The sequence below is a fragment of the Genypterus blacodes genome, unplaced genomic scaffold, assembly GCF_046128005.1.
Source record: "Genypterus blacodes isolate CSIRO-AG114 ecotype Tasmania unplaced genomic scaffold, CSIRO-AGI_Gbla_v1 ptg000017l_1, whole genome shotgun sequence".
In the NCBI taxonomy this organism is placed as follows: domain Eukaryota; kingdom Metazoa; phylum Chordata; class Actinopteri; order Ophidiiformes; family Ophidiidae; genus Genypterus; species Genypterus blacodes.
In genome coordinates, this window is record NW_027466831.1 from 319,132 (window position 1) to 342,144 (window position 23,013).

Genomic DNA, 23,013 nt, shown 5'->3' on the forward strand with positions numbered 1-23,013 from the left:
TTAAAAAAAGGTCCAAAATGGATGCCACATAACAGCAAACAAAGTCAAAGTAAAGGACACATTTAACATGTAGTTTTTATCCAATTAGCCCAGATGCCATACCATACAAAGCAGTACACACAAGAGATGTTAGGCAATACTGACATTCTTCCAATATAAACAAGTAATCATCTTATTTCTGCAATGTTACGCAGCCATCAAAATACAGCATATAATTTAAGTTAGAGACAACGTTTCTGTCCTCCTCTGGTTTACATCTGAATAGAGACAGAAATACAGATATTATTCTGAAGTTAATAGATACTGACACAAGTACAGACAGAAGTGGCAGATAGGACACATCCTTGGAGCCTGGGACCAAGGACACCAGAAACCCTGCACGTGTAGATTTGGCCTCTCGTTGGACTTCGATATCATGGCTATGTTCAGCAGTTACACAATAACAATTTTTTGATAAGGTTTATATGGTTTGGATTTGCATAGCTGGGTACTGCATCGGATTGGCTGTAAGAAGGGAATGTGAGACCACGCAGATATGCTTGACTGGGACCAGATTCTGTTTGCAATATGGCTACTTCTGTTTCTTCAGGGCACAATGGCTCCGGTGGTGATCCCATACTTGTGATATACACAGTTATGTCATCTAGTTATAGCATAAGCCTACAGATATTTTCTTTATTGCATGCGAGAAAGAAGGCTAAAAACACAAAAGGGGGAAATCAATACAAAGTTACAAAGTGTTAGTAAGGAAAGCTGTAGGCTGGCATCCATTAAGAGCTCCCGAAAGAAAGAAACCTTTATTACAACCGAGAGACCACACTGATGTATAGTGAGAGGGTTAGTAACTCCTTTTAACATGAACATTGGTGTATGCACGACACCCAAATCTGTATTTTTAGTTTTAGTTTTAATAAGAGGGGGGCGGGGCCATCTCTGGGAGTTAATCCACAAAAAGATGCATAGCCTGCTAACACAACGTTTTGTGCAGAGTCCTGCTGGGCTTCATGCTTAATTACGCATGATTCACCCTTTCCATGGCAACGTAGAAACTCTTCTTGTCATCCAAACAGTGCCAGCCAATAGGTCCAATCTCACAGTCCGCGCAGATGAGATACTTGATGCGGCCCACGTCGTTAGTGAAGCCCACGTTCTCAAAAGTGTACATGTCATCAACCAACCAGTGAGAGGTCAGAGTGTCCCCGTCCACTGAGCCCTCTGGACTGCTGGGGCTGCCCTTTTTCCTCATGGATGGCAGGAACAGCTGGAAGGAGGAAACACAACATGGTGACATTGACCTTAGAAAAATGAACTATATACACACTTTAAGCACAGAACTAAGGCGGGACTAGAACTGGGGCGGCTGTAGCTCAGTCCATAGGGGAACCGGTGGGTCGCCGATTCGAGTCCCTGTATGGACCAAGAAAGTGGACTGGCAGCTGGAGTGTTGCCAGTTTGTCTCCAGACCACTGCTGGGGTGCCCTTGAGCAAGGCACCGAACCCCCAAACTGCTCCAGGGGCACCGAATCCCTGAGTTGTCCCCTCTGTAATGCATGCATGTGTGTGTTGTGATATGGAAGAGGGGCACGTAAGAAAAATTCGCATGACAAAGTGTTTGCATGTGATTTTGACACTTCTTTCTTTTACTATATTTTGATAGATATGTAGAGCTTCTTCAAAATGAGACCAAACTGAAAATATAACATCACATTACAAATGTCAGAGCCTATGTGCCACTAGGCACGGGGGACAGAGGACAGATGAGAGGACAGATGATGTTGATTACAAATGTCAACACAAATACTGGCACAGACAGACAGACAGACAGAAAGGTGACTTGTCTATCTAACAGGCTTTACTTGGTAGAGGTAACTTGGTGATGTCACTCGTCATACCTCCTTTTCTGCAAACAGAGCCATGCCAGGACACAGCACCTTGGACCCGCATCGCTGGCACAGGACGGACTTGTTGTTCTTCCCGTCATCAGACACCAGCTCGGGCCGCTCCGTGTCTTCCTGTGGCCGGGAGGTCTGCTGCTCGTTGTTGTCCATCTCGAACCCTGACAAACGGCAGATTGACTTTAGTACACATGCACCCCTGCGGCCGGTACGCTGTGTCCCTCACAGACCCGCAGAAAGGAGGATATCTGGTGTTACATTAGCGTGCTGTCTCCTCTTTAGCGAACACTGAGGGGACCGGAAGTGGGACCCTTCAGACACCTTTGTAGTGCGGAAGTGGACGAAAATAAGTCCACGTCAAGTCCTACATATTCTATTACTATTCGATCTTATAATCATCTTTTCATTAGCAATTGGACACGCTGAATCAATACTTTCAGCGAAAACGTAGCTAATAAGATGATGAACCCTCATGAGACTAGAGCGATGCTAGAATGTTTCCTGAAGCAGCAACCCCGCTACTCGCCTTGTACACTTTAACAGAACAGATTAAGAGGTGTAAAAAAATAAATATACAATTAACAAAATGCATTGAATACACAGACGGTAGATAACTTCGGATGATATGTTCCGTAAAGTGTAACCTAGTGGAAATGACGGTAAATAAGACAACATCGTAAGATTAAATTACCAAGAAACGATAGCTAGGCTAAGCTAGCTAGCCTTGAGTTTTACCGGTCACTAAATGCTCCCGTTCAGGAACAGGCAGCTAGGAACTGGATCCATCACGGAACCGTGCCGATGAGATGGGCGTGATGCGAAACTAACCTAACGAGTTTTAATCACGGTATTCATATCATAAGGCGAGTAAGGTTTCTATCGCAGAAAAACGAGAAAAACATCCTTATTCGCACCGTTGCTCTCTTCATTGTTTTTACTTTGTTCTTTTTTGTGTCTTATATTCTTTTCTTCCCTCCTGTGTATAAAATTATCAAAAAAAATAAAAAATAAAAATCAATGTGAGCAATTGAGTGCAGAATCTGTATGATTTTATATTGTCTTGTCATGGTGTCTGTGATAAAGGGGTTGAACTGGATTTTTTTTTAAATAAGTAGAGAACTTAAGTCTTACTTCCGACATATAGGCGGTGACTCATACACCTAGTTATAATTTAAGAGATGAAATAATAAATAATAATTAGTCACCTTTCTGAAATGAAAATCAGAAATGTTTTATACAAATTGGGGGGGGGGGGTTACAAAGTAAGAATGTATGCAGATGAAGACAATGTACCAATGCAGAGACTGTGTTTATAGAATGAATAAAATAATGGAGCATTTTTTTTTTTTTTTTACATGGAAATGTGTTTTACAGAAGGTCAAACTGAAAAAACAAAAAAAATCTCACATGACAAATAAAAGGCCAGTGTAAAAAATGATCACTACAGCAGCATGACCACATTTCCAGTCTTATAGAAGGCGAGGCTGACATTTTACAAAAAAAACAACCTGAAAAGAAATTGTAAAAGAATGCAGTGTTAATGCTTTTTAGGTTCATTTTCCAGCAGTCTGCCATTTTAGTGTCAGTCTGTAAGTTTAACAAATCGTGTCAATGTATTCCTGCAAAAGAACACAGGAGGGAGTCATTTCTCATGTAATGTGCAAGATGTTTTTTATGTGTTTGAGAGTAAAAAACCCAAAAGCAATTACACACCATACTTGTACATGTGGAAAAAATTTATTACAATAATTTTCCAAGTTTACCATTAATAAATATTTGTTTACATTTCAGGAAATGCATGATTTCTCACTTTCTACACAGGACATAACACAAAGTCAAGAATACACAATGTTTTAGTCGTCGTAATAAAGCTTGAATAAGTTGATCTAGAAAAAACGAGTCTTAAACAGCAGTTGATACAACCTATCAATGGAGTTGTAAGATCAATAAGGATTTGATTGTATATATGGTCAGGGAAAGAAAAGATTTATCTGGAAAACATTGAAGCTCCCTCAACTGTTAAGATAGGCCATTTTATTCAAAAACATTTCCATTGGCCTAAGGCACAGGAATACTAAAAGTTTATACATACACAGCACATGGTAAATCCCATACAGTGATTTTAAAATATATAGGGTGTAATTGATATCTACACCTCTGATTGCATCGGAAATCTAGCATAAAAGAAAACCCTCTAGCAGGAAAAAGTTGACCTATTCATATTTGTACATTGTGCGTAGCCCAGGAACGGTTTTTCAAGAAATTAATCCATAGTATTATATGACTGAACGATGATGGCTGAACCACTTATCACTTCAAAGATTTAAGCGTCTTTATTTAATCTTTACTGGTCGAATTCTTTAATTTTTTTTTACAGCTGCTACAAATGGAACAATCTTGTTAGTTGTGCTATTAAGAAACTTAAAACTCATTTGTTTGGGTGAATTAAAGCATAGCAACTTGTTTTTTTAAATATACAGTACAAAATGCAAATAACTAAGAAATAAATGATTGAATGTAAATGTTCAGCCTCGCTGTTCATCTTGCCTCAGAGCGGAAAATGTGATTAACTTTCCAGCCTGTTGTACAGAAACAACTTTACATCATATTTTGGGGGCTTTAAACACTATTTTCCTTTTTCAATAGTTCATGCGGTTTCTTTATTTATTTGAGACTATAGGCTCGGCTCATCCATGTCCTCTCGGAGAGGCAGGATGTATAGATTGATGACATTAATCTGGGTTTTAAAAGAGAGCTGCACAATCAGAGTTTAAAAAAAGAAAAAAAAAAGTTGGTAATGCCTGTACACAACATGTGTATGCTTTCATTATCCTGTAACAATTATGTGTACGTGTCTGTGTGTGTAGGTCCTCCTCCTGAATGGCCCTTGACTGTTCTATGCTGTACTCCAGTGGACAGGACACTAATCCTCTTACCCGTATGGAAATTGGGAGGATAGAAGGTGAACATGATTTACAGTATGTGCACTCTGCTCCAGCACGATCCAAACGCTTTATAATTCTGTGCAAATGTAACAAGCTTATTGTGAGGTTATGGTTCTGATCTGGGTTTTGATCTTTACGGATCATATACACTTTAAACTTAATAGTTATAAAATAAGTAGTGCCTGTTGAAGCTTCCCTCTACAACCCATTGGCATGTTGATGCTACTTTACCGGAGCAAAAATGAGCCAAAGGAGAAAGACAACAAAAACCCAAACAGGATGTGAGAAAGTCAAAAGTAGAGAGGGAGCAAAAAGTGACTATACTGAATTCCAGCAGCATTTTAATTGTCTGTGTGTGTCTGACATTTGTGTGTGTGTGTGGGGCTATAAAGAAAAGTGTAAGTCACAGTCGTGTCTCAGAGTAGAGTGTCGTCTGTGCACCCTCCCTCTAGGCCATAACGGAACTCCTGTAGGTTGGAGACCCCGTAGAAATGGATGAAGGCTGCCGCCACCACCAGAACATGAAAAATCTGGTGAGAATGGAACTACAAAGAGCAAGAGAGACACGTTTGCATCAGTGACCGTCACTGCCGCGAACCAAAGAAACACAATGGCCAAAGACTACGAATGCAACATAGACAAGTATTACTCTAAATCCTCCTTAAGTTATCAAAATTCATTAGCAGGCCCCAGAATATTACCCAGCATGTAAACCCATGTCCACATCTCCCCTGTTTATTAAAAGCATTATTTTCTTTAATCTTCTGAATCTCGACGCTGCACATTATATACTCACCCAGATGTCACACTTCCCCGGGAAATAGCGCTCGGGGATCCTGGCTGCATACAGTCCAGCACCAGTGATGTACATGGCGCCCATCAGGTAGAACCAACCCATCTGACCCACTGTTGTGGCTTTGACGAAGCCCTCCTCAATGGTGAAGTGCATGGTGGGTACAATGCCGCTGAGTCCCAGACCCATGAACACGCCTGGGAGAAACATGGAGGTTATTTAGGCGTAAGAATTCTCTCTTCTTATCCGGTTCTTATAGGAAATGCAAACGATGATGATAAATTGCTCCATACTTGCATAGAATTACAGAGGAAACATGAATGAATGAATTGAGGAGCACCTGCTCTGGTGGGCCTGTGACGAGGTGTAGAGAATCGGTCCCACTGGGCCACGATGATGGCGGCGATCCCGAGGACGCAGACAATGGTGAGGTAGATAAGTCGAGGCTGAGGGGAACAATAGAAGGAGTAGTACAGCCAGGGCACGAACGAGCCCATGATCAGCAGGGCAATGCCTGAGTAGTCGAGCCTGGGGAGAGAGGAGGATTACAAGTCAAGTAATGATGTCGTTTTTTATGACCATGCATGGTGGCACTGTGGTACTAGACTGCATTACTCTGTCAGGTGTTCAGACTTATTTTCTCTACCTGCATGTCTATGAGGAGAGCAGACACCTCTAGTCAACAGCAATGTAACATTATAAGAGTCACAAACACAGTATTTATTGTAGGATTGAAAAATTGTGCTCGACCCCGCGGACAGGTTTCAGTTTCAGGTATAAACCAGCCTACAGTCACGGTGAGAGTCTGAGGTTTATTTCTCAGCTCTGTCTACAAAGTTTGGTGCGACTGTGTTCTTTGCCGCTTGTACAGCTGCTGCAAAGGCTGAAGGATTGTTAAACTTGTAACAAATCACTGGAGGAGAGGCAAAAATCTGAACTGAATTTGGCTTCGTCTCCCATTATTTTCCTCGACCTCTAGGTGGCAAGCTGGAGCTGCAGGACCGCATCGAAAAAGGAAATTGCAGATGACTGAAACTGAAACCTGCCCGTGTTGTACTACAGGAGCGACTACAGCAGGGAGTGAAACACAAACTAATCCCCCGAAGGCCTCGTCGTGGCAGAGCGAGTCCTCCGTGGCACCGGACGTGTTCTTACTTGGAGAAGGTGCGGGACACTTTCTCGGAGTGGCAGTAGACTGTGTGAAAGAGCCAGGAGAAGCTGAGGCACAGCACGGCTCCCAGGAAGAACATTCCAAACACCACTTTCTCCTGCAGCGGGGCCATGAAGTACATGTTGGGCCGCAGCAGGGTGAGCGTGCCCAGACAGATGAATAAAATCAGCCCTGAGGAAGAGACAAGAGCTTTACAAGAGAAACACTTGAAAATCATAGGATTACTACAATACACTAATTGAGCAAAATGTGTTTCTGTGAGTCGTTCCTTCTCACCTAAAAGGTGTGTCCAGATGTTTCCCGTCTCAGTGTGAATTCTGAAGATGCTTCCGAAGCAGGCCCGGAAGGACGGCATGGGGGGCCGGTGTCCATGAAGGAGGTAATCGTTGTCCTTCAGCCACTCTGGCAGGACGTGGAACGGGATGACCCTCCAGCGCCCCTCCCACACCTGGAAAGAAGACCAGATCAACCATTAATGTACCGGTCCCAGGGCTGAATGACAGAGGGGTAACACAAAGCTATGTTTGGGGTTCTGGATCATCTTTATACACTGTGTCTACATGTCAGACTGTGTTAAAGTAGCTTGTTTGTTTCTCTCTCTCTCAGGTGCCAACTTTGGCATCCCGGGACAGCTGTTGAGTGTTTAATTTACGTCATTTACACACGCACGTACCCCGTCTGTCATTTTCTCACACACATACATACTCAGCCTGTGACGCAGAGTAATAAACACACTGGATCCACCTTAGACTTACTCATACCGGACTGTTGCGTCAGGTTCTCTCTCTATCTCTGGCTGTGCTTTCACACGAGACGCGCGTCTGCAGGTGTAGTTCAATCATGAAAACATCAAAACTGAACCACAGCTTTCTATCAGACCGCGGGCGAGGCTTTGTACTGAACAAGGACGACCAGTTTCAGTTCGATAGAAACTCATACTGAAAAGTCAACACGAGGCGCCACACAAAGAAAGTTAGGATTTCTTTTCCTTATCCGTGGGCCTGTTGACAAATTGATGCATTCAGCAGCGGTGTAATGCCGTCATTCACAATGAGAACAACGGAATCGTATGGCGTTTATGGTGGCTTTGACCTACTCACACAATATGGGACAAAGGTTGCTCACTGTGTTGGCCTAAATCTTTGTTTGTCACTTCACTTCACTCTTCTGACAAATAAATAATAGTTGATGGCCAAAAATAGGAATGTGCACTGAAAAAATATAAACAAAGAAGTCATTGTTACTTTGTGTACAAACTCCTCCATCTTCTCCATTGCATGATGAGCCTGAAGCGGTAACGTCAGGACCTCTCCCACTTCATCGTCGTCGTCGTCCTCTTCGGCAAGCATTGCGGCTCCCTTAACACAGATCAGAGTGTGTGTTTGTATAAGAGGCTGCTGAGGCAATCTTTGTTTGTCCATTTGTTCAAAAACACTCCTCCTACCTCTGAATGGACTCCTTTAGGACCGGTCTGTCTCCCCCCCGCCTCCAGCAGGGGCCCCAGCTCCATCAGCTCCACGTCTGGGACATTGCAGTCCTCAGAGATTCGGCAGTCTGCATCACTCGCAGACCCGTTTCGGCCTGACATAGGGAGACGTGCCTGATGACTCTCTCACAACCCCTGTGTTCTGCTTGACACTTGAACAAGAACACATTCATGGTTAGGATTTTTTCACCAATAATAATGATAATAACAAAATAATTTTACCATATAATTAAACCACAACGTGTATTACATTTTATTTTACATAGTTTAGCAAAGCCTTGACATACAGTAGCTCTGTATTGTCTAGAATTAAATCAAGGTCTTATACAAAACCCTATGGCTTAGTGGGATGTCCATTAACTTCTGTACACTAAATATAATAAAACTGGGATGATTCAATTTATGCCACCCACTTCCATCAATCTGATTCATGTCAACATTTGTAGCAGACAATGTAGCAGCCTGTTGTTTGTGGCTGTGGCATTCACCTGTCCTATCCAAATTAGTAAAAGAGTAAAAATGTCCATAATCATTCTTTTCTTTAACTACCATCAGTAAAATGACCCAAGCTCGTGTCACCCTGAGGCAACTAACATTCCAAAGAATTTAGCCTAAGGAGCATTTTATCTTCACCCTTTTTTTTTTTTTTTTTTACAAGCAAACACAAGTTTAATTTGGGTTCGTTTGTTTTCAGAATGTGGTCATTTGATCCTTTGAGAAACAGCGCGTTTGTGTTTGTTGATCATTTCTTGAGCCAGACATTCTGTACATGAGAACAATGGAGTGCCAACATTCCATTTAGTTTCCTGGTCCAATATGATCGCAGCCTATTATCTGGACAGTATCCCTCAGATGGAGCAAAAGAGTGATGTCATTTGATACACAGATGTGCGTGACAACAGCAAACAAAACATTTCACCAAGTTACCATTGACTAGAGCCGAGCAGGCGGATGTTTACTAGCCCGACAACACCTCGGAGAACAAAATGTCATCGAGCGCTGAATTTTGACACATAAACGTCATTTCGATGCGCCTATATGATTGTTAATTAAAGTGGATTCATAATTTTAAACCCGTTGCAAAGATTGTACGGTAAATTTAGCTTTAGTTATCCGACTGTCAAAACGAGCTCGCTAGCATTACCTGCTAGCTAGCTCTGTATCCGTCTGTGACCACAGAGCAGCGACAGTTTGGTCAAACAACCGACGAGCAGAAGCTAAATAAGCGTTGCGTCGGTTAAAACATATAGTTCGTCGCATACTAACAAGGGTAATGAGTGTGAAAATGTCATGAAAAGGACATTAGTTACCTGACAAGGTAGCCGTCTAACAAGGAAGGTGAATTATTTATCGGAACACAATCCCTTCCGGAAGCTAGCGTCTCTTCCGCAATACCAAACCAGCCAAACCAGACGTTCTTTCAAAGTAAAAGCGCTTATGAAACACACGGACAATGGCTTTATCAGAGAAACAAAGCCGGTCACACGAGATTTGGTCTTTCGCGATGCACTGCAGCTATAAATGTGAGTCTAGTATGAGAAATCCTGCTCTGTGCGCACAAATTTGTATCACAGAAGCATCTTTAAGTTTTGGATGCACATGTAAAAACCTCGTGAATACACAGGGTGACAGAGTGTAATGTCAGCATGCACCCGGAAGGGTCATGGGAATGTTAAGATCTTAGAAACAAGATAAACGGGAGAAATCTACAGAAGTGTCTGAAAATGTCAGCCAGCATACAGCTGCTGGTACTTTCCAAAAATGTTTTAATTACCTGTCTATGTTCATTAGGTAGACACATCTGAGGTGTAGGTACCCAAACTCTTTGTTAGTCCTCTTTGTCATCAGCCTTCAAACCTGGGCAGAGATGCCTACTACACTTACATTATGTGTACTTATATATATATTATCACTTAATAAAAATGCTATACACGTAATTATATGCAGTATTATTCAAACAAGACACAGATGGAGCTTTTGACTATGGAATAGAAAGTAACTGCAAATGAATCAATATACATAATTTTCTCTTTATTTACTTCCACAGGCAAGTTATTTTCAGATTTTTAATAACAATGTTACATTAAAGTTAGACTAATATGCAAGTATGACAATCTGATAAAAAAAAGACAGTAAAAAAAGCACACAAAGTAACAAAACCTACTGTACACTGTACACACAATCTTTACTGTTGCTGGAATTCATATACTCAGGTCCATTTATTTCAAGTCTGCCTTCTCCAAATGTTCTGTTGGTTTAGTGGTGCAAACCATAATAAATTAACAAATAAATATGTCACTGTGATGGACTGGTCACTGTGTAGGTGTGATTTGCAGACAGTTGTAACAACTTTCTCCGACTCCTATATGATCTACCGACAACCTCAAAGCAACACATTTGACCCAAGACCACCAGTTTCAATGTAATCTGTTTGAGAGAAGGGAGCTTCAGTTTAGGGACCAGTGTTTCCCCATACAATTAAGCTTCATTTCACATGACAAGCATCAAATGTTGCATTTCACACCTCGTCAGGTGGAGGCTTCACAGTAGAAGAACAAGTCCTGCTATCTGATCACCCCACAGAAAGCAGGTGTGGTTCACGTGGGGCGGTTTCGCTGCTCTGCCACAAAAATGTTCTTGATACAGGAGCGGAAAAAAAAGGTGTTGGTAGCTCTGTTAGTTTATGTGAAATTCTTATGAAACAGATAAGAGCAATTTCTTGTTCTGCCATGTTAACAATTGGCCAATGAGTCACACACAGTAGTAATATGGTTGGTTGTGCTTCAGAGGGTTAAAGTCAATCTGAGCATTGCGGTTAATATCAGTCTGGAGTGGTTTGCCAAGTCATTCATAGTGTTACTTCTTGGGGGTAAATACACCACCACAAAGTCATGATTTGAAATGAATGATGATCTAAAGCCAGACTGTTTACCTGGTTCAAGCTCCAAATACACAATTTAGAGCCTGGACTAGTTATTTAGTCCATAACTAAATATAAATATCCTTTGGAAATACCGACAGCCTAATTTCTGACCAAAATCAAATCAAATAACAGAATCAATATATTAATATAAAAATATACTGAGTTTAAAAATATTTCACTAAGCCAAAGTGTAACATTTAGCTGTAGAACTTTGTGAATCACTGAATTATTAAAAACCCTTACATTGATGCAAAAACAGAACACAGAGGATATGACCTCAGTGGAAGCTACGTGAAGCAATTTGAGGCTGAGCATGTGAAAAAGGCTTTAGGCAGTGATGTCCAACATGGGAAGCTCCACTTCAGGGAGTTAAATTGTTTTGGCTTTGAACAGCAAATTAAGTCTCAGGTGATCAGCTCTTTAAACACACTTATGCAACAACACAGTCATTGTTAAAGCTTGTGACATTACATTAACCGCCAACATCACTTGCAACAGATACCAAGCGTCAAGATTCTACTCATGATCATTTGCAACTCGTGAATAAATCAGCGTCTAGTTAAACTAGTGGATTATAGTATTTCAAGTAAACTGGCACAGCTACAGACTAATGTGTGGATTTATAAAGTCAACAATTGTGAAATCTTAGGAGTTCAATAACTTCAGTAACACGACGACTCAATGAGGGCAACATTACACAGAAAATGTCTTGAATATGTTAAGTCACAGTCTTTTATCAAAGGAAACATTTGGCAGAGACAGACAATTTTGCCGACAGGAGCATATCCTCCCTACAAACCATCATTATCAGGATGTGTGTTCTGGCTTCTGAGAGCCATAACATCACTACACTGTGAAAAAGATTCAACAATTGACTTGATGACTATATTTCATAATTCAATTACTATTTTCTTCCGCAAACTATTCATTTAACATCTACTTGCTACAATAAGAAGCTGCTGTTGAGCACAATTACCGTTTCACGTTGATTGTTTTGCATATGAAAATAACTATGTATTTAATAAATCTATTCAATGTCAAACACTGCAGTGGTCATGATTAAGCTTTGTGACCCTGTGGGGAGCCGGCTCATCAGTAATGAGCCAGCAGCCACTTTTAGAATCATTCCTGGGCATCTCGCTAAGGAAACAGTGGCAGTGAATTTTTATGTCCATACAATTCACAACATTCTAAAGGCATTTGGACAACGCTTAAAAGCTGGTGGACAGCAGCCTTAATTTACAATGGATAACATGAAAGACACACATCAGATGGTAATTATAACAGGAATACCTTACAATAGAAGCCAGTCCAATTATGGGTGTATCAATACACACGTTCGGACATTCAATGCAATTTCCTCTTTTAATCCCTTTTTCAAAACTGTCTTTTAATTATGCGTTGTCATTGTATTTATTAACAAATTTTGGACATTCATTCATTGAATAATAATTATTCAACACCGTTGTCACACAAATTGTCGCACCCCTAAATCAAACACAAGGGCTCTGCAATCAACACTTCTTGTGACAAACCCGATAACGACCAGTGAGTCATTGGCCCATGTTCAGAGGGAGCAATGCTGTTTGTGGCTCTGTTGTATTATTAGATTGGGTTATGATGGAAAATACTCCATTCCATCATCTGTCCTCCCCCCTGTGCTGTACAAATACAAGCGGGGCATGTAAACAGCGTGACTTGCGCGGTCAAAAAAAAAGTGAATCCAACACAATGTACAGAGTTCTTCACTTTGGGTTTGATTGAACGTATTGTACGGTGAAGAGGTCCAGGTTTCACCTCCTCACACCTGACTTACAATCTGTGAAGTATCGTCAACACCATAGCATCCTGCAGTGTCGTCCGCAGCCCTCTGGGGAGCTCTTCTTTGGATCATCTGCTGAATAAATAAAAGTAATATGAAATACTTCAAACGTAACATTCAAGATTAGACGACTTACAATTGTATAGAACTACAAGATGAATAGACATAAGCAGCGTACACATATATGATTATACAAACAGCCAGTGGGTTAAATGTTCCTTCTTGTTTTACTGCTGAGTCACTGATTATATGATCCTAGGCACTCACTGTATACAGTAATTGCTGCTTATGAGATTTTAACATGCAGATTTAAATGCAGCCTCCAGCTAACATCCATTACTTTCCTCCAGTTGTAAATCACGGTGACCCTGCAGCTGTGACTAACATTTACACATTATTCCATAAAACTGTTCCATATTCATGTAGAAGCAGCATGAAGACTGGGAAAAACACAAACAACGAAAACAGCTGCAAGTACTGAATGCATTACATTTCCACAGTAATGTGACGCTAGACAGAAGTTAACTTTAGGTTCTAGGTTTCTGACTGCTAAGTGGTTAGAAGATGTGTGGGTGAACTGCAGAAATGAAGCCACAGAAATGAAAACAAATCATTTCTTCCACTGGGTTTTGTTACTAGTGACATAATAATTCAACATCTAACCCATTTGCTGTTGTTTAGGTAGTTTTGTCTGTTTACCTGTTCATGCTTCTGACTTTGGTAGCGTGTTGGCTCACGCATGGACATGTTCTTCATTCTGACTGCTCCCCGTCTGTCAAGAGAATGGGACCTTGGACTTCTGAGCTGATTCCGCCTGTGCCACGACTTAAGCTGCTCGTTTACCACTTGCCGCGGGAGACCGTTGGGGCGGTAGTGCGGATGATCCCACTGAGCCGGGGAGGGAGGATGCCTGATATCAGGGGGCCTCTGCGCTCTGTGAACGGGCACGGCAGCGTCTTTGTACCAATAGTCATATCTACTGGAAGGAGAAGGAGCCGCGGGCACATAATAACTCTGTACCATGTCCAAATTAAGAGGGTAACCCATGTCGTCACTGTAGTAGACTTTGTGGAAGTTGGGGCTGGACAGGTTCCTGGGATTCTGGTAAAACCCAGCACTTGGGAAGGCCATCTGTCCATAGCTGGCTACAGGGCTGCCATGCTGGAATACAGACGGATACGGTTTGGGCACATCACAGGGCACGTCTTTACACGGGGAGCTGGTGTAAGACGGAAATGAGTGTTCAGAGTTGCTGTCCTCGGAGGCAGCAGGGCTTCCATAGTTCGCTGTCGGAGTGAGAGCCTCGGGACAAGTTATTGCGTAATCGGTCAACCGCCTCCTGGGAAGTCTGGTGCGTCCGCGTTCATTTTCTGGACTAAATGAGGTCTCGGGGTTGGATACCCTGTACAAATCATACAACAAATCCTGCTTTTAGAATTGACGCTTTCATAGGAATTGACAACCAATGGTTTTTGAATATGTAAAGGGAAATCCTGTCTTTATACGATAATTAAAGGGTAAGTAAAGTAAAGGGTAACAAAAGGTGTGTGTGGTGCTGGCATGGATGCGTGTGAGGCGGGGCTACCTGAGGGAGAGCTGTCTGTGCAAGCGCATCTCTGGCGTAGACGGGGTGCTGCACGACTGGGTGTGGCCCAGTTTGAGATGGGAGAGCTGCCTCTGCAGACCCGACTGTGCCAGGCAAACCTCCAACGGTGGCAACACGTCACTTTTGGCCGGACTGCTGAATGCAGAGCGCAGGACGACGGGAACAAAGAAGGCGTGTTACAATTTAGTATGCAGAGTTGACACGTATGAAAGGATAAATGTAGAGTGTGATTTCAGCCCAGATGGACAGGGCTGATTAATTTGCAAATCTGTACTGGGAAGATTCTCAATGGCAGAAGAACAGGAGGTCTGCTTGGTATTTTTTAACGACACTGCTGAAGAGCCTTTGAGATATTTCTGTTACTCAGACATGCTGATTAGCATTTTCCACTTATAATATCCAGAAAATAAACACATTTATCTGATTAACAGGGGTAAATGCATGTGTTTATCATCTCTGAAGTAAAATACTACATGTTCAATCTATGTTTTGCTCTTTCTTCCATGACTAGCGTAACTAACAGAATATGGGCAGAAGAGACGTCGCGTTTCACCTCGTCTTGCAGGAGGAGCGCGACTTCTTGGTCTTCTGGTAAGGCTGGTCCAGGCTGGACTCAGACCACGGGGAGTGCTCGATTGGAGGGAGATCGTAGGCTGCCGAGCTGGAACTAAAACTCGACACGGATCCCAGGCTCGGGTGGGGAGACAGGCTCGGGTGGGGAGACAGGCCCGGCGTCAGCAGCAGGGACTGCGGGGTGACGGCCGGAGACATGTAGGAGCCGTCTAAGGAGGACTGTGAGGAGTACAGTAAAGGGCGGGACAGAGGAGGATCCTGCTGTCCTGGACGGGGGAGGCCTGAGGACGGCTGTGATGACTGGCTGGTCACTTCTGCAAGAAATCACAGGACGATTCAGTGGATTGTTGGGTTGATATGAGGGTGAATGTTAGGGATGAGGCGAGGGTGTGTCTTACCTTCATCATGCACAGCTGAATCAGATAGAGAACTGTCATCAGAAGTACCCAGGTCTGAATAGAAACATGCAGGATTTTCTCATTTCAATGGTATCAGATTTAATGCATTCCCACACACAGAAAAAGCCAAGAAATGTTAATTAATTCACCACTTCTTTCTTATAAATTTCAATTTTCCGAGCAGGGCCGCCCCCCCCCCCCCATCGAAGAAAGATTAGATTTGGAGCTCTTTTCCTGTCATCGGGCAGGGTGTGTCTCACCTTGTTGTGCAAGATTAAAAGCAGGGAGCGGTGAGGCGCGACCGTGCTCCAGCCGCAGACGAAACGCCGTCTCCTGGAGCTGTTTGAGTTTCTTCTCCTCCCGCTTGCGTTGCTGTAGCCGGCTCTTCCTCACAGCTTTGCTCAGGTGATTCTCCTCACAGAGCTTCCGAGCCGCCTCGAATATCTTCATCTGAAGTGCCAACTCGGAGTCGACTGAATTCAGTTCCGACCCCTGAAAAGTTATAAAAGAGAGAAAGAGAGAGAGAGAGAGAAGATGTGTGTAAAACTTTATGTGCTTGAGGTTTTTAAAGATTACAACATTCCTTTCTTTCTGTGCGGCTGTCACCTCTGATCCTTGTGGGATGCTTTGCTCATCCAGTTGAAATGCAGCTCCAATACGTCTCCGGATTTGTGGTAGCTTCTCTCCAGGCAGTAAAGGATAATCGTCTGATAGCCTGCCTGTCAACTCCTGAATGGTACGGGAAATACCACAAATGCTGCTGTCAACGCAACAATGTTTGAACAGGAATAAAAGTGCAGGTTTCTGTTAACAGATATGAGCTTGGTGTAACAGTGACGTTAATTCTCCGAGTTCAAATAAAGACGTGTATCTCTCTACGCAGCCAATCCATATTTTTCCGTGTTGGTGGCAGTTTTGAAATCATGCAGAAATAATCTGCTCTGTCCTTACGTGTTGAGACGTATAAGTTCTAGGGGTGTGTTGCACAATTTTTGCTTTTCCAGAGATTTTGTTTCACAACACATTCTTTGGATCTCACTTACTGTGTGAAGCTTCCACGTCGAAGCCAAGCCCAAAGCGCGGCGGCTAGTATCACTTGTTTAATTAGATATCAGTCATGTAAACTCTTTGATTCTGTCACTTTGAGTCACTCTTGGCCAGCCTTCTTTAGTAGACAGACAAAAACAACAGTGTGGCCGATGATCTTACTCGTTCTTTTGTCACGGAGAGAGCGGAGAGGCGTCATAGGAGCCCTATGTGTGTGCACCTAAGCGTGTCCTAACAGGAATGCCCAGCCCAACCAAGTGTCAACGGGAAAGAATGATCAGGCCTGAGATTTCACCCCAGAGCACTTGCGTACGAGCAGATAAGCTGAGAATGTGGGTTCAGTGTGGAAATTTGATAGATTGTTTGTGGGTTTTTGTAACTTGGAAGAAAGAGATACGTGAACAATGACGTTGCTTTAGATTGTAATTCCTCCTGCGGCTTTACTGCTTTACTAATTGCAAAGGAACTGAAAGAAAATGGACGAGAATTGTGTTCTTCTTTCATTTCCTCTCTGTGGGAGTCTCGTCAAAAGAGAACCATTGAAACTTGAAGGCTGTGCTAAAGGTCACGCAATAAAAAAAAACCTATTTTCTTGGTCTCAATGCACAGGGAATGTTTTCAGTGGAAGACATTTTCAATCGTTTTAATATTTATTTGTTTGTTTGTTTTTATGGAATGTTCTGAAAACAAGCACCAACACATCTCATACAGTGTCCACATGTCCAGCTAACTTTGTCATCCAGCATTAGTGCGTCATCCAACATCCAGCCTCCACACCCATTACTAAAGCTACTGAATCATTTATGGTTCGTACCGTCTTGCCTAATGATGTACGAATCCCCTGAGTTTATTTACACCTGGACGAATACATAAAAAATCCCTCTGATGATGATCTGTCCGTTGTATTCTGCTTTGTACTCACTGCTTCTCGGATGCAGAGCGTCTTCAGCTCCAGAATGCAGAGCTCCAGCCGGTCCTGGAGAGCCTGGTGCTTGAGCTTCATGGCCCGCGTGTGTGTGGTCACATCCTTTGTATGGGTGGTGGGACTGTCTGAGCCTGCGACACACACAGTCACAGAGGAGGATTAAAATACGACTGTTGAGTGAATGCTTGTAGTTAGTTTTAGTTAAGTGTAGTTTTGAACAGTGGTTATAAACACTGTCTCCTGATTCTCAATCCTGCACTCCATCATACTGCTACCGATTAAGCTGAGGCCACAACACTACAAATATCCCCCCGGTAAAAAACCTTCACCTTTCTTTTGTAACAGTCGTCCGCAACACTTTGGAACTGCACTGACTGAGTGTTACGATCTCTGTGACTACAAAGTGTGACTGTGTGTAGCCTTGGTGACTAACGACATTAGGACCGTTCTCAGAGCCGTGGGAGTGGCCCCGAGGCAGAATGCATTGAATACCACATGCCTTCGGAGATTATTAACACAGACCCTGCAGGTAGCGACAAATGTCTGAGGTGCCACGGTCTGACGGGAAGACAATAGAGCCGAGGCATACCACTTCCTAAACTGCTGACCATCCCCCCCGTTCTTGCCCGATAGACAATATTTAGCATTGTGGAGAGCAGACGTCATGTGGCTCAATTATGGCACAAGGAGAGGACAGAGCAAATCAGTATGTTCAATATGCTCGGGGGAGGAGAAACAAGATTTCCTTAAAGCGGAGGTGAACTCCCGAGTGTGGCAAGTTAAGGGGCTGGATGAACAACCTACACAAGGGCAATTTGCGACACAGTTAAAAATATTGATGGCCACGTGAACGCAAACACGGTGTGAAGCATTGTGCATTGCATTGTCTGTGCCGTGCAGGATAGTGTGACTGCAATCAGCCAGCAGGCAACAATGGATCACATGTGTCTTCAGGGTTCACATGACAACTTCTTGTGTTTATGACTTGTTTTCCGATGGGTGGAAGAATTATTGCTTCACAATATATCAAGTGACTAGACGGGAACGGGAAGCTGACTTAGGAATGTGGATACTTTTACTGACGATGTAATTCACGCCGAGCTGAGAGTAACACCAGCAGCAGTTATCTATATGTAATCTTTTGTAACACTGAAAGGACGTTATTCTACTTAATACATACACGTGCTAATCAAATCTATAAATTACAAGATGAATGGTTAGAAGCCAGGCCCAAGGTGGCGCAGCTGCTTAAATTAAGAACCGTTAAGTGCCAAATGCAGGCAAAACTACTGGGTCAAGGTCAAATAGTAAAGGTATTGATTAACCTGATTAACAGCTCTGTCAACGATAACTGTACTTTAACGGCTGGGCTCATTTATGACTACGACTGTTGAAAGAGGAGTGTTATACGTTAAACTAAAGCAATATTCTCACCATCGTACATTATGTGTGAAGATGAGCTCACAGCCGCTCGTCTTATTCAGCTGGAGAGCATAAGAAACACATTTTCAAACAAGGTTTTGACCCAATTAGAATTTGAAGGTTTAAGGTCAGCTGCAAAAGAACACCAGGTGCTTCGATGACATCATACGCTTAGTTGGACTCAAGCATGTGACTGAGGCTGAACAATCAACACTGACTGAAGTCTTGTAGGCACAGGTGAGCGGTGATGAGAGCCAGGTGCTTTATTGTTTCAGTGTGGCTGTAATCCAGGGTGTGCAGGTTTGATACATAACAGAAAGTGTGTGTATGGTATATGAACCATCTGTGCCGTTATAGCAGACATCTGTCTTACCTGAATGAAGGATGATGCCGCTGTCCGTGTCGCTGATCTCCCCGTTGACTTCCATGTTATTAGATCAACCTTTTTGCTGCTTCTTCTTCAGTAAACGTCCAGGCTCACCATGTCCTGTAAAGAACGACAAATCATCATAATCAGGCTTTTGAACAATGGATAGTTTATAAAAAAATAGGGATAATGTTGCTTTTACGACTTGGTATCATCCATTTAATTGACTGCACCTACATGGAACGAAAGACGATGAAGACGAGGTATTTGTGATGCAATATCAGTGCCGAAAGATTCAACACGTCGCCTCTTTTCTTCGCTATTTCACCGTTGTTTCTTTAAGATTTCATCATCGTCTGCAACACTTCAAAGACCAAACCCTGTGACAAACTAACCCAAAGGACAACACAGTCAGTGTCCAGCAGCACACAGACCATAAACAGCTTACCAGCAGCTCATAGAGGCACAAGCTGCATAGATGAGTAATAAAAAAGCAAATACAGACACACACACACACAAGTCCAAAGTCAGATCCTGCCACAGCGAGCACTCCTTGCTACTTCAGTGTCTGTGACCCCTTTGCCGGAATGATTCAGGTGTGACGTGCCGGGCTGAGACATCTCCCTGACCCCGGAATCAGCTGTAGTCATCACACTGAACACACACGTGACCATATTCAGTCTGGGGAGTTTCCTGCCCCTGCCTGTTTGTGACTGATGTCATGCGATTATCATTATCGCCCCGGCCTGCTGATAAGTAGCTGAAAGAGTACAAGCCATATAATCATACGGGTAAAATAAGAAACTTCTGAAGTGCTGGTTTGATTATTAACTACATGAGGCGAGGAATGTGGTTGTGTTTGCATTCCAGCACGCAGGGAAGGAGAACCGCGGCTAATGTGAAGAAGCTAACTGGTTAACACTCTGATTGCTGCTCATCAAGCCACTGGGAAATGGGTTCAGACAAACAAAGACTAATAAGGTGTCATGAGAAGGATCCAAACTTCCCTCCACCCAGCTGAACGAGGTCGTTTGGTCTCGTGTGACTCCTCACGTTGAAAATGACTCAAACCTCTCTGCTGTTTGCGTCGGATGAAAGTAAAACGGTTCCCATCCGATCACATTGATTCAAGCAGACAAACCAAATCATTTCAAAACCAAAACCGCATGAAACTAAAAGCTGTATCGATAATCATTCCCCGAAACGTTTGGCACAAATCGAAACCATCCATCATATTAAGCAGGATATAATGATAGATGTGCACGATCGCAGAATGTTAACAAAAATCCCACTAAGGACAGAAAGTACTTCACTACAAAACAATACACTTTCTCCATACAGATCACAGTTCTGATAAATAAGATAATGGAAAACTAAAGCAATAAATCAACAAATAATATTCTAAATCCCTCCACAGATGAAGTAGATGATGTTCTTATGAGTGTATACAAAACAGTGATTCACATGGAGTACATTTAAAGCCTGGTGTCCATTTAAAAGGCTCAGACGTGTGCAGTTCTCTCCTCTCTGTCTGAAGGAATCCTCTGGAAACCTGCAGACTGTTACTTCTGCACACCACATGGTCGAACTACTGCTTGAACTTGTACGTGACGATAACTACAAAAGTGCCCTGACACTATAAAGTAATACAATCTGAATTTAGTGGGTTTATTTAGTGTACTACCCATAATACATGTTTGAAAATGTGTCTCGTCCAGTTTAAGCTTTCTACAGCTGTCTACATTAGAATAAGCAATTAAATAGACACATAAGAAACCAATATAAGATGTGGAAAAATTCTGGTAGCAGACATTTAAAATTGTTCGCATGAGAGGTACTGAAACACACAACACTAGTTTCATTACTTGTGGCCAGGTTTCAGCATGGAGTTCCAGGCAAACAATGACATCAGCAGAGATTTAAGATGGATGGAAATGTATCCTTATCAAAAATCCCTTTCACAAACATAATTAATACAATAACAGACTGCCTAATAAATCCACATACTTTCATTCAGTATCCACTGGATGAAAACATTTGGATCAAGAAGTTAAAACCAACTTAATCAGACAACACATAAAGTAAGCAGGTATTTACTTACAAACATAAGGGAGAAATAAGTGAAAATCCGAATGCTGTGAACCGTCCTTCAGTAATCCTGGCTTGAATGAAAATGAAGAGAACCTGAGCTGTGTGGAGTGTGGAGTGTGGAGCGGAATGAGAGACTCGCCCACTGAACGCTGGTCCTGCTGCAGAGGAGTGGCCTCGGACGGGGAAGAGGGAGCTCCACACTTGACTCAGTATCGTGTCACTCGGCTCGCCTGTCGGAGCACGAAACTGTGTCAACAACAATGAGCAACATACTGACAAATTACGCGTCTTATCTGTGTCCGGCGAGCAGGGGCCGGCAGTGACTCGTCTGAGACCTGTGACAACCTACAAAACTCACGATACAGAATGACAACTTCAGTCAGCAAGCAGACCCAGGGGGGAAAACTCAAACACCAAAAGATAACAGTCAAAGTCTTGCTTGGTATTTGAACTTAACACTGTTTTTGATTTAAGCACACAGAGAAATTTGCAAGGTTTCATTTTAAAGCATTCAAAGAAACTCTTTTGGAAAGATATAAAACGACTTTCCTCCCACACACACACAATCCTGCATTCTTGGTTAATGAGGGCAGTGGAAGAAGTCTCTTTATAAGTGGATGAAACGTCTTGTCGAGAGCCTCTTCATGCTTCTCTCACAGGACGGAACCTTTCCATTTTCTCACAATGTCCACATTCAAGCCAGTCTCGACTAAGATCAGAATCTGGTGTGTGTGCCTGCATGTCTGCTGCCATCTCCTGGTTGTATAAAAGGCCAATAAAATGTGATATTCAGTGATAACTGTTTTACATGAGTGGAAATTTACCATCTTTACATTTGCACCCTTTTTGTGGCCATCTTCCATTGAAAAGAGGGGAACGTATGGCGGTGGGAGAGTCTGCATGATTTACAGAGACCCAGAATGAGCACCTGCTCTGCACTGCATGGTTCACATTCATTGGGATTCTCAATATTCATTTAGGCTTTCCAGGAATGCCAGTGCTTAGACACTCCGAACAAGGTCCAGCAATTCCCAGACACTTAAGTATCCGATCTCAAATGACACGGCACAGGCAAAGCTGCAGCTATCCGGTGAAAAATGGGCAGATATCTGGTTCGGTCTCCGCCACATTTAGGCCGGACCGTGGAAGCACAACTGGACAGAAATACCAAGCGTGAAAATAAATGCCTTCAAGCTATTTTTTCTCTTTGGCAACGCAGCAAAGTATAACATTTATCAGGTTAACAAAGATATAAACTGAAACCATGTCGAATTTGTCGATGAATTTACTTCAAATATCTCACTCGCTGAGAACACTATGCATCTATTCAACACAAAGTGCAAATGATAGAATAACTTACAGATAATGTGCCTGAACAGATCACAAATCCATAAATGTCTTAATAGTTTGTTTAGTTAGGTTATCACACAGAAACAAGAGGTGAAATGCATAAATATGTAAATAAGTCTGCATTCTTTACACTCTGATTGGCCAAATGAGAGAGAAATTAAGTATACAATCTGGAACAACAAATGGTATTTGGCTCAAA

The 23,013-nt window shown here is 42.6% G+C and overlaps 3 protein-coding genes across 7 annotated transcripts; all 3 read right to left on the reverse strand.

Moving 5' to 3' along the window:
- Positions 1 to 61: 61 nt before the first annotated feature.
- rabif (RAB interacting factor) lies at positions 62 to 2,714 on the reverse strand. Of its 2 annotated transcripts, none has more exons than XM_076141386.1 (3): positions 2,631 to 2,714; positions 1,893 to 2,056; positions 62 to 1,261 (listed from the first exon to the last, which is right to left on the reverse strand). In XM_076141386.1, exons 2-3 carry the CDS (start codon positions 2,046 to 2,048, stop codon positions 1,013 to 1,015), a joined length of 405 nt encoding a protein of 134 aa, XP_075997501.1. In that variant the 5' UTR covers positions 2,049 to 2,056; positions 2,631 to 2,714; the 3' UTR covers positions 62 to 1,012. The 2 variants fall into 2 exon arrangements, with proteins under 2 accessions (XP_075997501.1, XP_075997500.1); XM_076141385.1 differs by having other exon boundaries at positions 2,587 to 2,684.
- Positions 2,715 to 4,530: 1,816 nt separating this feature from the next.
- adipor1a (adiponectin receptor 1a) lies at positions 4,531 to 9,723 on the reverse strand. Its single transcript, XM_076141069.1, has 8 exons — positions 9,601 to 9,723; positions 8,249 to 8,442; positions 8,049 to 8,162; positions 7,081 to 7,252; positions 6,789 to 6,975; positions 5,974 to 6,161; positions 5,637 to 5,830; positions 4,531 to 5,385 (listed from the first exon to the last, which is right to left on the reverse strand). Exons 2-8 carry the CDS (start codon positions 8,390 to 8,392, stop codon positions 5,257 to 5,259), a joined length of 1,128 nt encoding a protein of 375 aa, XP_075997184.1. The 5' UTR covers positions 8,393 to 8,442; positions 9,601 to 9,723; the 3' UTR covers positions 4,531 to 5,256.
- Positions 9,724 to 11,918: 2,195 nt separating this feature from the next.
- inavab (innate immunity activator b) lies at positions 11,919 to 21,705 on the reverse strand. Of its 4 annotated transcripts, XM_076141299.1 has the most exons (11): positions 21,475 to 21,705; positions 19,607 to 19,753; positions 19,380 to 19,493; positions 17,582 to 17,715; positions 16,219 to 16,341; positions 15,873 to 16,104; positions 15,613 to 15,666; positions 15,195 to 15,528; positions 14,621 to 14,776; positions 13,735 to 14,437; positions 11,919 to 13,110 (listed from the first exon to the last, which is right to left on the reverse strand). In XM_076141299.1, the coding sequence occupies exons 3-11, from the start codon at positions 19,432 to 19,434 to the stop codon at positions 13,015 to 13,017; spliced, it is 1,887 nt and encodes a 628-aa protein (XP_075997414.1). In that variant the 5' UTR covers positions 19,435 to 19,493; positions 19,607 to 19,753; positions 21,475 to 21,705; the 3' UTR covers positions 11,919 to 13,014. The 4 variants fall into 4 exon arrangements, with proteins under 4 accessions (XP_075997414.1, XP_075997415.1, XP_075997416.1 ...); XM_076141300.1 differs by lacking the exon at positions 19,607 to 19,753 and having other exon boundaries at positions 14,621 to 14,773; XM_076141301.1 differs by lacking the exon at positions 19,607 to 19,753 and having other exon boundaries at positions 11,919 to 13,107.
- Between the last annotated feature and the right edge of the window lie 1,308 nt (positions 21,706 to 23,013).